Source organism: Lycorma delicatula, chromosome 9 (genome assembly GCF_047948215.1).
Source record: "Lycorma delicatula isolate Av1 chromosome 9, ASM4794821v1, whole genome shotgun sequence".
Taxonomy (NCBI): domain Eukaryota; kingdom Metazoa; phylum Arthropoda; class Insecta; order Hemiptera; family Fulgoridae; genus Lycorma; species Lycorma delicatula.
Window position 1 is genome coordinate 23,763,252 of NC_134463.1, and position 17,351 is coordinate 23,780,602.

Below are 17,351 nucleotides of genomic sequence, written 5' to 3' on the forward strand. Positions count from 1 at the left end.
TACCAACAATATTTTCCTTTTTCCAAATTATTTATTTTACGGTAATAAATAAAATTACTATATCTTTAGCTTGGCCTTACGGAGCACAAAATCCACTAAGTATATCTGTAAAAGTTGGATTTTTCTTTTAATTAACTCTGTCCCAATGCCATATAACATATGTTCTCAACTGATATTAAATAAAATCAATCTTAATAAAATTATTAATAAAGTAATAATTACCAAATGATGTTGTTTATTCATTGATCGCATTGCAATAATAGGTTTAGCAAACAACATCCACGGGATGCAGAGGAATGCACAAATAACAAGCAACATTTGAATACCAGCCTGTAAAGAAACAAAACAAATAATTAAAAAAACCTTCCTGAGTCAATAAAGGTTCATTAGACAATATGTTAAAATGGAAGCAAGCAAATATATAAATATAAATACATAATTTTTTATAGGAAATTTACTTTTTTCTCTTTAGTGCTATTCCAAGCATTTGTCAAAATCTCAAAAAAAAAAAAATGTTAATCCTGTGTTAGTCAGAATTTTTTTAAATATAAAAATAAAATATCCTGTAATATATAATAGAAACATTAGCACATAAACTTATTTTAATGATACTAGTTTAAAAACAAGTTGCATCAGTTTTATCTATGTTTTAAATATAAGAACTTGAAAATTACTTAATTACCAGCATGTGTAAAAATGTATTAAGTATCACATAAAAATTCAATGTTTATTGTGGGATTGAAAACCCATAATACTCAACAGAACATGCAAATACTACAAAGCTAATCAAATAAATCAAATTTTTAATTAAAATTCTTGCATTCAGTGTAATTATTAAGTTGCGCTGTTCTCTTATAGATTGCATAGTTACATACAATGAGTTAATTCTTTTGCAACTAGAGATCTTATTCACTCTCCAATTTCTCCAATTTCTTTCTTCTATGCTCAACCTTTCTTTTTCCATTTTTCGTATCTATAAAAAAATTCCTTTTTTACATGATTCTTCCTCAAGTCTAACTATTCTACCTTGCTACATAATAACTGATTCTTTCTATTCAACATTTTCTTAGCTACTTTTTATTTAATTTTCATTTTTGCAATCTTTTATTAATATGATATCTAATTTTCAGTACTTTTTACTTCTAAAACTCTTTCTTGTTTGGTATCGATAATTTTTTATTTGGGTGGTTGTTTCCTACAGGTTCCCACCAAACTATAAGATCGTTTTTCCAGACCAATTTAGTAAAAACTTCCTGACTCTCATAACTATTGCCAATTACTCCACAAAATATATAGATATTTTATTTTTTTACAGCCTCTACCGTCATCTTGGCTGCCCAACTCATGCTTTTTTTAAATTTATTATTGTATTCATTTTTACAACTTATTTTTTACAATATACATTTAAAATTAGGCTATTTTTTTTATAAATTGTTTCAGTAAATTATACTGCAAAGTACAAGAAAAAAAAAACATTTAATAAGCTTCTTGCATAAAAATGAACTTCATGGCAACTAAAAGTAAAGCAGGTAAGAGATAAGAAATAGAAACTAACTAAAACAATTTTCAAAAATAACTGGCTTGTACACCTAAGATTGTTAAAATTTATTTCACAAAAACTAGCCTACATTATTTTGCAGAGTAAACAAAAACAATGTTTAATAACTTTGTTTGCATAAAAATGCTAAGAAACACAGATTTCAATTTAACAAAGTATATATATATATATTTATATATGATCAAAACTTAAATGAAAACTACAGATTAGAAAACTAGAACAGAACACCTTATTTTGTACAGAAAATAAACATTATTAACATTTACTTGAAAAATATTTTGTCATTATTATTCTAGCATATTTGCAGAATGCCATCAAAGTATGATCCCAAGTCATGATTAATGATATAAGAGCATTTAGTAGCACTACGCTGGAATTTTGACGTTTACAATTATCAGCAAACAATTTTAAAAGTTGCACCAATATCTTCACATGAACTTAAGGATACCTTATTTTGTACAACATTGAGAACCCATATAATCTTCACCTTAGAAACATCATCTTTATAACAAAAAGAAGTAATTGTATTGTCATTTTGCATAAATTAAGTCAAGGATTCAAATGAATAAATTGCTGCTGAAATGCTATTACTCTGATCAGAAGATCCAGGCAAAGAACACATAGATGTATCACACCATCCTCACAATTGTTGATCAAAGTTTTAGTCTGCTGGCTAAAAAATACAACAGGAGATAAAGTTTTCAGTGAATGCTGAGAGCTCCTTATTTTAATTATTTCATTACGCTGCTTTCCTTTATTGTGCGAAGTCACTGCCTTTCGGCCTACATTGCCCAGTCCAAAATGTTTTTTTACACAATCACAATCAACTGAATTTTCTCAGTCTACTGAATACCGGGTGTAAGTTTATATCTAACAATTGGTCATTAAACAGTCTTTTTAGATACTATTTAAAAGCAACTAATTACCTAAAATACAAAAAAGGTTCACGGTAGTAAGAGATAAATTCCAAGAAAGCAGTTAACAGTTAATTTTTCAATGATAACTTTTTGTTAAAATTTCACCAGTGGAAAAATTAACTGTAATTTAGAATATTCCTCCTTTAATGTAAAAGAATAATTAGGGAATGTAAGAGCAGGACATGTTAATGGCTGCTTGAAGCACATAGTTGCAATGTGCTGTGGAATGGGGTTGTAACTTCCCAATGCCAGGAAAGTATATCAAATGTATTTTGGAATTACTTAAAAAATACTTTATTAATAACTAACATAATCTTATTTCAGTAATTAAAATTTAATTCTCTGAAATTTTTCTCAAAATTCCTGACTTTTCCTGCCTGTGGGAATCATGCCCTATCATCATTACCTTTACTTTCTTATTATTCACTTTAATTTCATATACATATCTTCTAATTTTGAAATCATCAGTTAAATTCCCAGAGCTTTCCCAAGCTTTAAAAACAACATATAATCTGCAAAACTAATTAAAATCTATTGTCTTTTTTCCTATGATGATTCCTTTATCTTCTTTTAGCATATTTGTCACACCTTTACGATACATATTTAATAAGATTGTGGATAAGGAGCCACCATTGCCTTACTCCTTTTCCTAGATCAAACCAATTAGTTTTAGTTTGTCCTTCCCCTACTTTCCAATTCAGGTATCATTCTTTAATTAATCTTTAATCTTTCCAATCGACTGTTTTTATTTTAATTATTAGTTATCCCATCTAGCTTGATCCCATATCTATAAAGCAACTTATTCCTTTTTACCATCAGTTCTTACTGACCCAATTGCATCGCTTATGCACCTTCCCTTTCCCAACTTGTACAGTTCTTCTGCAACTATGTATAACGTATATAAAGATAATGCATTAACATGCGTTTAGTACCAAATTATAGCACTCTTATTTTATTTTGATTAATGTAATGAAAGTAAATTGCACAATCTACTATAAAGATTTATTTATCAATGAAGAGATAATAAATACATACCTGCCCAGGAAACATGTAAGGACTGCATTGAATATCTTTTGCATCACTCGGCTTGAAAAGTACCATATTGATGAATGTTATCAAGATCTGCGGTGCACAACTAGGACTATGGAGAACATCTTCAAAAGAACATACAGTAAAGAAATGGAATCTATTCAAAAGTGAGCTAATAAATAACTTAATTTAAAAAAAATACAATTATTTTAATAAACACAAATATGTTTGTATTCCTTAAAACAGTCAGTAAAACCATAATTTTCAATAAATGAACAATAAAACTAATAACTTGCTTTTCTTTATAAATAACAAGAAGTTTTCACATCTTCATAAGTCTTACAAACATTAATTTTTTTTTCTAGGTTAAGACTTAAGAAATCCTTCAGAATTTTGGTGAATGATAGGTACAAGTAGAAAATAAGAGCCAGTGGCAATTTTCTACAGCAGTTACCGGTGCACTATGATATCCATCGACTATCAAGGCAGTTTGCTCCAAGTTAATGTACTTTATGAGCTACAGAGTTACACTCATCATAAAAAAATCCTTTATAGGATCTGATTGCAATAATAAATCTGTCTGTATATATATATATATATATATTGTATATTTGAGATTTTTTAACTGAAATATTATTGTCCCACTTAACTTACTTTTCAATTCATCCATACCCTTTTTAATTGATAATTTTTCTTTTAGGATTGCATTTTTTTTAACTTTATTCATTGCTACATTTAATAACGTAATGACCTCCTTAATGGATTACATTTGGAAAAAATGTGATATTCAGTGATCAGCATATTTCTTTTTTTTAACTCAATGGTTACTGCAATTAAATGCAACAAAATATTATGCTATTTGGTGAAATACAACTCTGAGAAAACAGACATTATTAAAATCAATGAGTAGCAGACAAATGACAGTACATGAAGTTGTGCTGATTTCTTTTGAAGCTAAAGAATAAAAAACCAATTCACTGAGTAACATAATATTATATAAAGATCAAACAACACGTACCATTAATTGGTCCATACAAAATCCATTTTATAAACATCAGCAGAACCATATACAAGAAAAGGAATGTTAGGAAGACAATTTGTGGAATAAAATCAGTGTAAACATTCATCGGTTTCTTGAAGTATCTGAAATTAAAATAAAAAAAAAATTAAAATTATGCATGGAGTAAAACAAAAAAGATAAGTTTGCATGACTACAAGTCCTCATTATGTTATCTTGTGTGCTTTTATTTTATATTTGATGCCATGAACTGTTTAGCATTTAAATCAATGGAGACATTAATTCTACAATTAGCAGGAATCTTTTTTTCACTAAATAAAAATTACATCTCATAAAAAACTGTATGGTTTGATTAATCTGTTGTTTTCTCTTTACAAAGTTATTACGAATTTCCTAACTACAAAAGTTATTATTTATTTATTTATTTAAATTAGAAAATTTTGGTTTTCAATATAAAAATATATCGTTTTTACCCATTAAACTATTAGAAAATTATCTGATGAAAAAACCTTTATAATATTTGGTAGGCTCTAGTTTACTGTATGTGGACAACAGCAATTCTGTGTTATAGTTCAAAATTTGAATGTGATATTTTACTCACGACTTCCTTTGATTTCCATATTCAAATCTTGACAGTTTTAAGATTGGAGTGGTATACTAAATTGGAGTAGCATACCACTCCAATCATGATGTGATCTGTATAATGTAGAACTTTGTACTAATCAAAATAAATTTTTTTTATTTATGGTTAACATACTTTAATTTGAAAGGAGTGCTGAATGTTATTATATTACTCAGGAGGTAATGGACATTTTCTCATTTGATTGTTGCAGGTACCAAATGAAAATACCACTGATGCTCCTATTGCGTCCGTTTACGTTCTTCATGCCTTATCTTAACGAATTTCAGGTATCTATCTGATTTCAGGCCAGGGGTTTATTTATAACTGGACTGCATGGTTTAACACTATAAAGAGAAGTTATGTTCTAAGGAAAAAACTGACTATCACAGTGATCATTAGAATAAATACAATGGGGTAGTCAAGTTGTAACTGGAACTATCCCCTACAGTGGATGTTTACCATTCTGGGTTATAGATAGTCTAAAATGTTTCTTTTTTTAAAAATTACTGTTTTATAATTTATGGAAATAAATTCACATTAATATTAGTAATTAAATGTTTTTTCCTGTCAATTTCACAGATGGATTTTGCCATATTAGAGATTAGATTTTAATTGCAAAGTAGAAGTGATTTATACTCAAATTAAATTTCTTTCACACTGTTCTTTTGGATGAAAAACACTTATAATCGCTCGGATAAAATAATAACAAGAGGTTCAATCTCAAATATTAAAATATTAGTAAAATAGGGTTAAAACTATAATGAAACAATAATAATAGGAAAATAAAAAAATAATAATAAGAATAAAACTGAAACAGTAAAAGAAACACAATAATTAGGATAATATATGTAACAAATAATATAATAACAAAATAATATCAAAATTTATGATGGGTAAAATCTTAAGTATATTAATTCTTATTAGGCGTAACCAGTTCTAATACATTCTTGTTATTTCCTAGCTTACTCTGTATGTCCCTCAGCAATTTAAATTTGCGACATACGGCCACATAACATATGCAGTCCACAAGGATATGGTGCACAGTCAAGCGGTAATCACATCAGGTGCACAGTGGTGCGCTCTCTGCTGACATCAAGTATCCATGAGGAGCTTTGATATGTCCTAATCGCGATCTGCATAGGACCACTTCCTCTCGCCAAATCTTTATGCATGCAAAGTCCCATAGTAATATTGTACCTTTGATGTGTTGGAGTTTATTGTTGACTGTAGCAGTCCAGTTACCTTACCACTTTCTTTGAAGTGTATGTTTGATGGAATTAATAAAATCAGTAGTTGTGAGTGATGAAAGATGGTTGACTACAAGCATCTTTAGCAGTGGAATCTGCAGAAATTCACCTGTGTATTGCAACGATTAAATTCAGCGACTGTATTATGTATTTCGGTGACAATAGGGTGTCTGGAATACAAATCCTCTAAAGCTTGGAGAGCACTATTAAATTTTGTTGAGCAACAAACAAATCTACTAAGAATTTTATTAAATTATTTAAAAAAAATACAAGTAGTGAAATGGGATGAAATGGTAGATTACTGGTGAAAATTGCATGAAATGCTCAGATAAACATGCTAACCTGGATTAAAATTGTACAACAAAATGGATATATAAAAACTGAGTATTGACTGCATGTGCCATTCTCTAAATCCTCTGAAATATGCAGATAAACCTCAAAATTCAACATGTGTAATTTTTTATAAGTTTGTTTTCTAAGAGTTCTACGAAAATACACTTTTCCTTTTTATTTATTTTTGTAACAAAATATTTTTTATTGGAACTAGAATTTTTTTTTATCTAGAAAAATCAAAATCCAAAAATTTTAGCCACTAGCAATTTTTGTTCCTGAAGTCTAAAACTTACACACTTGCATTTACAATGTTTTAAAATATCAATTTCTAGATAATATTCCTGATGGGAATTCTGTTTGTTTTTATATGAAGAACTAATGCATACTAGTGATACAGGTGTGTGTGTGTATATATATATACAGAACCACTATTTTGACAATTTTCAAAGAATACTTAAATTACAGCTGAGAATGTTAAAGAATGACTTAGCTTTGGAAATAAAGTCTCTTTAACAGAGGTCAGGTGATTTATGCAACACGTAATCCTTGTTTTCAATTACAAAGTCATTATATAATATTAAAAATATTTTAATAATTACCACAAAAATGAACCACTACAGGCTGAATTAGCCATACTAAATACTTTTTCAAAAGAAAAATCTTATCTTATTTTAATTGCAACCTTAATTTATAAATCTCAATAATAACTTTTAAGCTGATTACAATAAAGTATTCTATAAAAATTTTAAAAGGTTTAATTAATAATTAAAAATTACATTTTTATAAATGACAAGGTACCAACAACAATTAAAAACTCAATGTTACAAAATGTATATGCTGATTTACTTCCAACAGTAGACATAAATTTGTACTCTGTAAGCACCCTACCATGTTGATGTCAGAAAATTTACAAAATAATTAGGGCTATTTAGTTAGCAATTGATATCAAATTATTACTAACCTAAATATTGCAAACTGATAAGAACAATAATAACACATTCTCAGTTATAAATAAATTAAACCATATTCTTAAAAAAAAACCCAACAAAGGGTAACATACTTTACCCCACTTTGTCAGACAGATAGATAAATAAAATTATTTTTTATTTTTTTAATATTTATAATCTATCTTTTACTGATGTAATCTATATAAATATTTTTATGTTCAGTAGATTTATTTATTTATATGTAGCATTAAAAGTACAATTGAGGAAAATAAATAAAAAAAATCTTAGCAAAACTTTTTGGATATTAGTTGACTTGAAAAATAGATAAAACATTAGAAATTATAAAAAAAAATTCAAAACTTTTTTAAATTCTCATGTTGAATTTCATAGGATCTCGTTTTTTCAAAAGAGAATTCTGATGTTGTCTACATTAACAATAGATACAGTAAGATTTTTAAATCTGAAAAATAGTTTAAAAAATTGATATTTTAATTATGGGACATTCATCTTCGACCTTAATCAATGGACTTCTTTTTTTTAAGGAATTATGGAAAACTGGGTTTATGAAAGCTCCAACAGTGGACAAAATGTAAGAGTTCATAACAGATGCACTTATGGCCACTGATTCAGGCCGAAATTTTTGTGGTATTGTTTTCGATAGGTTAAATGCATGCTGTAATGCTGCTGCTGTTGTTGAAGAGATTCAACAGTCTTAATCAACTAATTACTGTCAATGAAATCAATTTAAATATTAGAACAGCAATAAAATAAACCATATTTAATACTTTCATATCATTATTTCATCATACTTTTGGCCCAACTACAAAAATAAATTAATAACTCTACAATTTCACATGTGGAGAGTGTCTATTTTCTTAAAACATTATAAACACATACTAAGAAGTATACAGGGTAGATAAGTAAATAAGAAGGGCATTTAATCCCTTCCTAACATAACAGGCAATTCAGCATATGTATGTAGAATTCCGATCAGAGCACTGGAGAGGCAAATCTAAAAGTGGAACGTTATTTTCTGAATATATCTTGTAAATTCACAAATCTATATTACCAATATAAATAGGACGAACACATTATGACCATATGATTATTTTTGTGTAGAATGTTTTAAATAAGTCTTTTAACAGTTTAATATAATGTAAAGATAAAAGCTGCAGTAATTTCTTTATAATTAATGGTAACTTATTTATTAGAAAGATTATACAAATAAATAAAACACAAATTGGTTGATTTTAAAAGAATAAATTTAAGTTTTAAGAATAAGAATAAGTCAAAGAATAATATCACAAAAAAATGTTTAAATACTTACGAATAATTCCACATACTAAGTGTTACACCAAACAACATGTGACACACACCTAGAATTATAGAGATTTTCATCTTATATGCATTCAGAAATACAATCTTGTTTTCAGCCAGCTATAAATTAACAAAAGTAAAAGAAGAACTATTAAAAAATTTAATAGGTAGACAAAAACAAAATTTTCACTAAGTTACTTTAAACATCTAAAAAGATTTCCTACAATCATAGTTTGGCCAAACGATTACTTAACTGTTGAATGTAAAGTCAATTAGTAACCAATGCTCTTTGGATATGTGCTTTAGACAATAATTGTTTTTTTGATTATTCAGGTTAAAACCATAAGAAACCATCACGTTTATCCCTTACACGATGCCTTAAAAGTTTTGCAATACCTCATTTCACTGAAGGAACTGAAATTTTTCGCTAGCCATAACTCGATAACAGAGCATTTTAGGACATACGTTTATTAAAAATGTTTTCCTTATTTCAAGCTCTAGAAAAAAATTATTTCCCTTTTCTCCTGAATCACTCTGTTTCCAGTAATCTAATCCTTCAATAAAATCAGTCATCACTTTTTTAACTCTAGTAAAGGTAAAAAAAATGTTTAAACCTTCCCGAGAATCGAACCCAAAATCAGCTTCTACTGTACAGCTTGCTAACTAGTCAGCCAATGAATCAACCGTCCAGGATTAGCCAAGTAAATGAGCATACAAGCCTAAAAATTAAGTGTAATATTCAGATGTTGGCTTATACACCTACTGGCCTTGGGTTCAATTCCAGGAAAATGTCTCATTTTTTCCTCCAATAATTAAATTTATTTTATCTTCCTCATTAAGATCTATGTAATAGCAGATATTTGAAGTTATAGCAAAAAATTCATAATTATTCCCAAAGACTGAAAATTAATCAAATTAGCCAGTTTTTCATCGTAAGCTATTTATTTTTTTATTTATCATTTTATAACATTAGTTTTTGTTCTATTTTTCATCACTAATAAGTGTTTAAATCAAAATTTTTAGAAAAGGATTGTTTTGAATGAATCAACCCATTAACAATAGCAGCTTTACTGAATTACGGAGTATTTATAAAAGAACACTTTGATTCCAAGAAATGTTAATTAAATAATGGAATCAGTTAAAAGCATCTGGTCTTCATATTATATTCGTTATATTAAGTTTTTCATTGTAAATATTTGTCGCTGTTGCCACCACTGTGTGAGCTTTACTATGTATTCAATTGGCAGTCTAACTCTGTCATGGTGACACCAAAGCAGAAAAGCTCATTGCGTGATTTAGTTTGGGTGGTAGTATGTGGGTAGAACTGAATTACTACCTGGATGTGTACTGAGCAACGAATGATGCATATCGAAGTATAAACACAGAAAAAAACTTCAGAATTTACCCTTAAGAATACGTATACTCAAGTAAATAACAATGAAATATAATGCTATTTAAATAATACTTAAACCTGAGAAGGGTTTTATATACATTATTAATTGTAAAATTTTATGGGAAACCAAGTGCTTACTTCTGTTTTTCTTCTTAATCTTTATTTTCATAACTTAGCCTTTTTTTATTAAAATATTTATTTCTCCATTTTTAGGATTAAACATCCTTAGAAGTTCAGATAGCTACTTGGCGATACAGTCGTGGAAGTAGATCACTTGCATTAAATCTAAATGCAGGTGATTGTTTGCAACAGATGCCTAGCATAATTGATAATAAAGCTTCATAAACATCTCCAGTTAGTGATGATGAAGATACTGATGTACAAGAAGAAGTTGAGGAAGTAATAGAAGAACTTATACATACAAGTTCTCCGTGATCCAGATATTACAATCCAGTATAATAAATATATGAAAATATTTCATGTATAACTTCTGCATATAAACATTTAAGTATTATTGTATCTATTTAACACAAATCATTAAAAACAACAAAAGAAAACTCTTCTGTTTACTGAATTATAATTTGTTCATAAATTGACTTTAGGTTAGTGAATAACATTGAAATTATCACTTTTTAAGTAATAAATTTTGATACCTTAGTTCTTCTGATTGTGTTTAATGCATAAACTAAAATTGTTTACTTCTTTATCTGACATAATAAAAAAAAATCTAACATGAAATCATTTTAAAAAAATGTATAGAAATGTTTTAATATTTAAAATATATTTTAACATACTTCTCCATCTCTCTCTCTCTATATATATATATATATATATAAACAACCTGGTACAGACTATTGAAATAAGACATATCTTACCTTAATTTTTCATGAAGTAGTTTTGTAGGATCCCGAATCCTCAGTCATGATTGAAATAATTCTGTTATTAATAACAGAATTATATGTATTATTAATAACATTATAAATAAGAACTAATAATAATAACCAATAAACACCAGTTATTAATAATGAAAAAAATTATGACTGAGGTTGTGGGATCCTGCGAAAGTAATTTCATGAAAAATCAAGGCAAGACATGTCTTATCTCAATATTTTATACTAGGTGGTTTATTTAATAGAATTTAAAATTAATTTAACAAAAGAATAAGTACAGAGGAATAATATGAATAACAAAAAGATTAATTTCAGTAAAGTAATATTTATATTTATCTTAAATATTGTTTTGATTATTCTAAATTGTGTTAATATAAGCCACCTTATTTTTTTGACTCTCCTCCCCTGGGCCGGTCTGACTGGTTGGTATTGCACCACCCAGGGGAGTGCCTGTTGTACTCAAATGGGCCTTCCCACCTACCAGCTGTATGTCCGGCATGGCAGGTCGGCCCACCGGTCAGTTCTTTTGAGTCTATTGATATGCCCATCTATATATATCGCCACGCCATACCATGATTGTCTTGACGTGACGATTGGGTCTTTTCTTTGATCTTTCCTATCAAAAAAACCCTTGGAGTCCCCAGTGGCTCATCGAAACTGGCACACCTCAGTATGCCAGTCCTCACCACTGGGGCTATCCGCCCTTCCCTATACTAAGATCAGAACCCCAATTTCCTCTCGTCCTCATTTTTCCTGCGTTAATATTTTCTTAATAGCTGAATCAACCCTCTTCCAGGCCTTCACTCTGCAACATGTGATTAATTAATCTGCAGTTACCATCAGATGATAGATCGATGTCTACTAATTCTTTTCTCCATTTATGGCAGTCAGTAAATGTGTGCTCAACATTATCTTCGCGATTGCAATACATACATTCCGTCGATGCTCTTCTACCGATTCTGTGCAAGTAAAAATTAAAGTTGCCATGCACTGTAAAGTATTGTGACAGGTGATAATTCACTTCCCCATGCTTCTTATATATCCAGCTTTTAATATCGGGGATGAGTCTTTGTTCTACCTCCAGGGCCATTCTCATTCCACCTGTCCTGCCACTTTGCCATTAGCCGCTGCCTTGATTCGTGAATTCCAACTCCCTGGTCTCTTTCAACTCTTAAAAGTGCCAATAAATCAATCGGTGGGACTCCAGCGAGCACACACAAAGCCTCATAGGAGACCGTCCTATATGCAGAAATCACTCCAAGCAACAGTCTCCTATGGGTCCTGATCATACGTGCCAGGTTTTTCTTTACTTGCACTGAAATTCACCAAACCGGCACCGCATAAAGCATGGACGATATTACCGAAGACGCTATGACCCTTCTCTTTGACGCCTTAGGCGCTCTTTGGTTCGTCATAATGATATTTAAAGATTTTATCATTCTGTCAGCCCTGTTACAAACTTAGTTTATATGTTCGGTGAAGGAACCGTTCCAATGAAAGGTAACGCCTAGGTACTTCAGCTTATCAGTTTCTGCTATTGGTTCACCATTGATCCTGATGAATATAAGCCACCTAGTACAGAATATTGAGATAATACATATGTTAGTTTAATTTTGTCATGAAACTACCGTGGCTTTGTTTGTTTTGCTTTTGTTTGATAATTTACTGTACAGTAATGCACATCTAAATACCAAGAGCCTGGTTTATTTTTAATATATTTTAAACAGTTTAATTAAATAATTCAAACATAACTGATGGTGTGTGAACCTGCGAAAATACTTTCATGATAAAATTAAGTTAAGATATGTCTTATCTCAATATGCTGTTAAAAGGTGATTTGTATTAATAGAATTTAAATATAACTGACAGTGCAGAGGTATAATATGACTCTTAAAAAGATTAATTTCATTAAAATTATATATGTGATATATATATGATTTCTGTTTTCAACCTCTTCAGAATGGCATTACTTACTCTATAAATCACTTCATTGATAATCTACTATCTAAAATTATGTTTTTTTACTAACCTTATTCACTTTATAAGTATTTTTATGTTATATTCCTTTTAAACACAAAAAAATCAACAAAGAAAAAGTTCAACTTTATTTTTATAACATGCAGAAAAGGATTACTACATTAATAATATAATCTCAGTGGGTGGGAGCTTCAACTTATTCAAAACTAATTTCTCCTTTATGATTTAAACAGAGGATTAGAGACTGCAAATCTGCTGCACAATTTTGTAACTTTACTGGAAATAGTCTTGTAATTACATAACAAAAGTTAATCCATCGATGACGAATCTTATTATGACAAATTTTAATGATTTTCTATCTGAGAACACAAAGTTTTTATTTGATAACATCATCATCCACTATATCTGAATGCACTGAGTTATAATGCAAATCTAACATTCTATTTATCATTTAGACAATTGGATTTTTATACCACCATTAGATTGAGAAATAAAAATCATAACAACCCTCTTTATTTCTAATGTTAATAATGCTACAGGTTATTTTCATAGTATAATAAATCTTGAAAATTAAGTTAAAATGTTATAGATGGTAGGTAACCTATGCTGCTTTAAAGCTGATATTTTCAAAGATATTTGAAATAATTTTTTCTGATGAAAATAAAGTGATATTCAGGCTTCATATAATTTATTTAAACTGTGGTTAAGTTAAAAAATTATTCTTTGAAATGCAATGGAAGGTAATTTTTGCAAAAACTGCATTAAGTTTTCTTGAACAGAACTGTTTTACATGGTGATCATGATTCACTAAATGAATAAAGTTGCAAGAAAATATTTAGAGAATGGCTGGTATGGATCTCTAAGACATTTGATAAAGCAGGATTGGGCGCCTTTTCAACAAGAAAAAAGATGGTTGAATGATACTTTTTACTGTCACTCTCTCTCTCTCTCTTTTTGTCAGCACTGGTGGTTTAGTAGGAGAACGCCCGTCTGTCACTCTCTCTCATCTTGAGTGAAAATAATCCCATTTAAATACAGTTAATAAAAACTGTTAGATGAAAACTGATAATAAATGGAAAAATTAGTTTAGGGAAACATCAATTTCTTAAAAAAAAAATAAATAAATAAAAATAAACATGTAAGATTACCTGCCAAATTGGATCAAGTCCAACAGGATAAGGAGTTTGCACATAGTCATATTTTGGATCCAGCTGTATAGATTTATTAGTCATAATCCAGTTTAATTCTTGACGATTAACATCCCAATGCGATGAGAAAACATTTAATGATTTTGAAAATATATCATTATATATCAATCCAGTATACATTGAGAATAAACCCATGAGCAAGATAATGTATCGTCCACCGAAGAAAATGTTCCAGATCTAAAAAAAAAGTTAATTTTTTACATTTCTTAATTCTGGACTAAACAAAAATATGAATATAACATATTTACCAAGTTATATAATAATAAATGATTAACTTAAAGGTATAGAATATATTATTAAATAAAAACTTTTTTTATTGATATTCATTAATACAACTTTTCACACAATAGCAAAGTTCTTGAAGCAGCTTTACTTTTCAATTAGACTTTACATTCTACTGATTCTAGAAAAATAATTCCACTAATCTACATATTATAATTATAGGCACCTATAATTCTTTACAAATTTTGTGGTTTTACTTTAGCATCTTCATTGTTATGAATTATTACAGAAGACTACATTATATTTTTTTATATAAAAATTGAGTACCCACTTATCAACAATTTTGAGTATTAATTATATCAAAGTGCTTTTGCATTATTCCTCAATTTTGTAGTTGTGCATATAAATTTTTATAAATAGGAATTTTTTTCCTTCAGTTATTTGACTGGTTTGATGAAGATCTCCAAGATTTTCTATCTATTGCTAGTCGGAATAGGAATTAAAATTTAAAATTATTATGTTCATAACAGTTGAATGTCAATAGTTAAAGTAAGTCGATGTTAAAAGAAATACATCTTGTCAGTAAGATGTTTACAACTGTTATCTAACATAACAGAATTATGTTATCTAACATAGTTGTCTTACTGACAAATCGTTTTTCTTTTAACACTGACTTATTTTAACTATTGACAATTGGCTGTTATGAACATAATAATTTTAATTTTTATTTTAATTCCTATTTATAAAAATTTATATGCACAAGTATAAAATTCATAATTAATCAATAAACCCTGACGATGGAGGAATAATCTGTAAGCGCTTGGACAATTAATACTTCCAATTGTTGGTAAGTGGATATTCTACTTTTATATGAATTGTATAATACCAACACTGCCAAATGTTAAGAAAATTAAACCTATACTATATTATAGTATGAGAAAAAATTAAAGACAATTAAACTTCAAAACATGAATAAAACCTAATACTGATAATTAAGATTTAAGAATTTATCATATTTTTTCATAAGCTATAAGATTCCATTGACAAGACTTTCGTCAGCAATCCAGTTAACAAACTGGTCAATCAGTTGCCATGTAACCTATCAATTGCAAATTTTCTTTTAATAGATATTTTTATCTGATTTCAGCAAATAAAGATCAAGAAATGTTTTGAAAAAAAAATTTCAAGCATTATCATATCCATGTTCCAAAATGCTGTCATTAACTGCAAGCTTCTTCTGTATCAATTGATGGGCGTCTTAGTTGATTTTTGGCAGTGACATTTGTTCATACATTATTGAGCTTTTCAGATCACTTTCTTGAATTCTGTTCGTTCATTACCATTTAATAAACCATACAACTGTTTTACTGACAATAAATATCAGCAAGTTTCAATTTTTGAGACCTGAAATAGTGAAGTACACTATTTACTTCATGGTCAGCAGGGCAGTCTACAGTAGTTTATTTTAAAGATGCATAAGTTAAAAACAACATAAGCAGGTAATTTTTTGAACATAAGAGAACTGGTTAGGAAGAGAGAGTTTAAATTGCGGAGAGAATGTCCTGCTCAGCAACTGAGCTAACTTATTAACTGGATTACCATAGCAATTTTTTTTTATTAATATGAAATTTGATAATTTCGTAATGTCAATACTATGAACTATGTAAAATTAAATATTAATTTGTGGGAAACTACTAGTTGTACTGATGTCATTTTGAATTTTACAGAAAGCATTAAAAATTAAGTAACTTAGAAATTGTTTGTCTAAAGCGATAATATAAATATACATTTGAAAATATTTTTCAGCATTTTTTCTTCAAGTATCAGAATTTATGGCTAATTTCTTAGGTTATGTTAGGTTGTAATTTCTTAGGTTGTTTCTTATAATATCTGTGTGTTGCACTTATCTAAATACCTTAATCAAAATAGAATACTTCTTTTCCAATCTCTACTATCAGCTTCTGTTAATGGTTTCTTAATTTTCCTTTTGATATCTATTAAATACAAACTGCTTGCTCTTGAATTTAATTATATAAAAGGGAAAATTTAATTACACAGAATTTCATTATACAGAATCTTCACATCTAATCAATAATACACCTTAAATAAAGCAAAAAATCAAAATACTTCATCAATTCAAATCATCTAATTATTTATATAACTGTAATCCTCAAACAGATGTGGCAAAATCAATCGTAAAATTAATGTTTTGTTTGTATCTATCATGATTACTCCAAGTATAAATTAAGTAATAAAAAGTAAATGAGTTTATGTTTTTCTTTTACCTCATTATCAGATTTCTTAGCAGCAAGTGGTTTTTCCCTTAGAACCATCCATGCAGCAAATAATGCCATTAATGTACCGTGACCAAGATCACCAAACATAACAGCAAATAAAAATGGAAATGTGATAATAGTGTAAGGAGCTGTAAACAAGAATACATCAAAATTTATTAAATTTACATATCGCACTGTATGCTCAGTAAGTATAATATAACATACAATCATGTAATTTCAGAAATGTAACTGAAATCAATAAAATATTTTTTGTTTTAATTTAATACACATATATATGATAATTTAAAAATGAATCTATCATGCTTTACAAAATAATTTTATTTCATTATTTCCAATAATATGTTTTGCATTTTCTATTTTCAGATTATTAACAGCA

The 17,351-nt window shown here is 28.4% G+C and overlaps 1 protein-coding gene across 7 annotated transcripts in view; it reads right to left on the bottom strand.

Moving 5' to 3' along the window:
* Positions 1-17,351, bottom strand: part of Vha100-1 (V-type ATPase subunit a family protein Vha100-1) — a 130,208-nt gene that overhangs the window by 12,828 nt on the left and 100,029 nt on the right. For all 7 annotated transcript variants that reach the window (XM_075375679.1, XM_075375675.1, XM_075375678.1 and 4 more), the window contains 6 exons: positions 16,964-17,103; positions 14,397-14,633; positions 8,999-9,108; positions 4,523-4,647; positions 3,511-3,629; positions 223-330 (listed from right to left, as the gene is read on the bottom strand). In XM_075375679.1, coding sequence (XP_075231794.1) covers positions 223-330; positions 3,511-3,629; positions 4,523-4,647; positions 8,999-9,108; positions 14,397-14,633; positions 16,964-17,103 — 839 coding nt within the window. The remainder of the gene's footprint in view (positions 1-222; positions 331-3,510; positions 3,630-4,522; positions 4,648-8,998; positions 9,109-14,396; positions 14,634-16,963; positions 17,104-17,351) is intronic.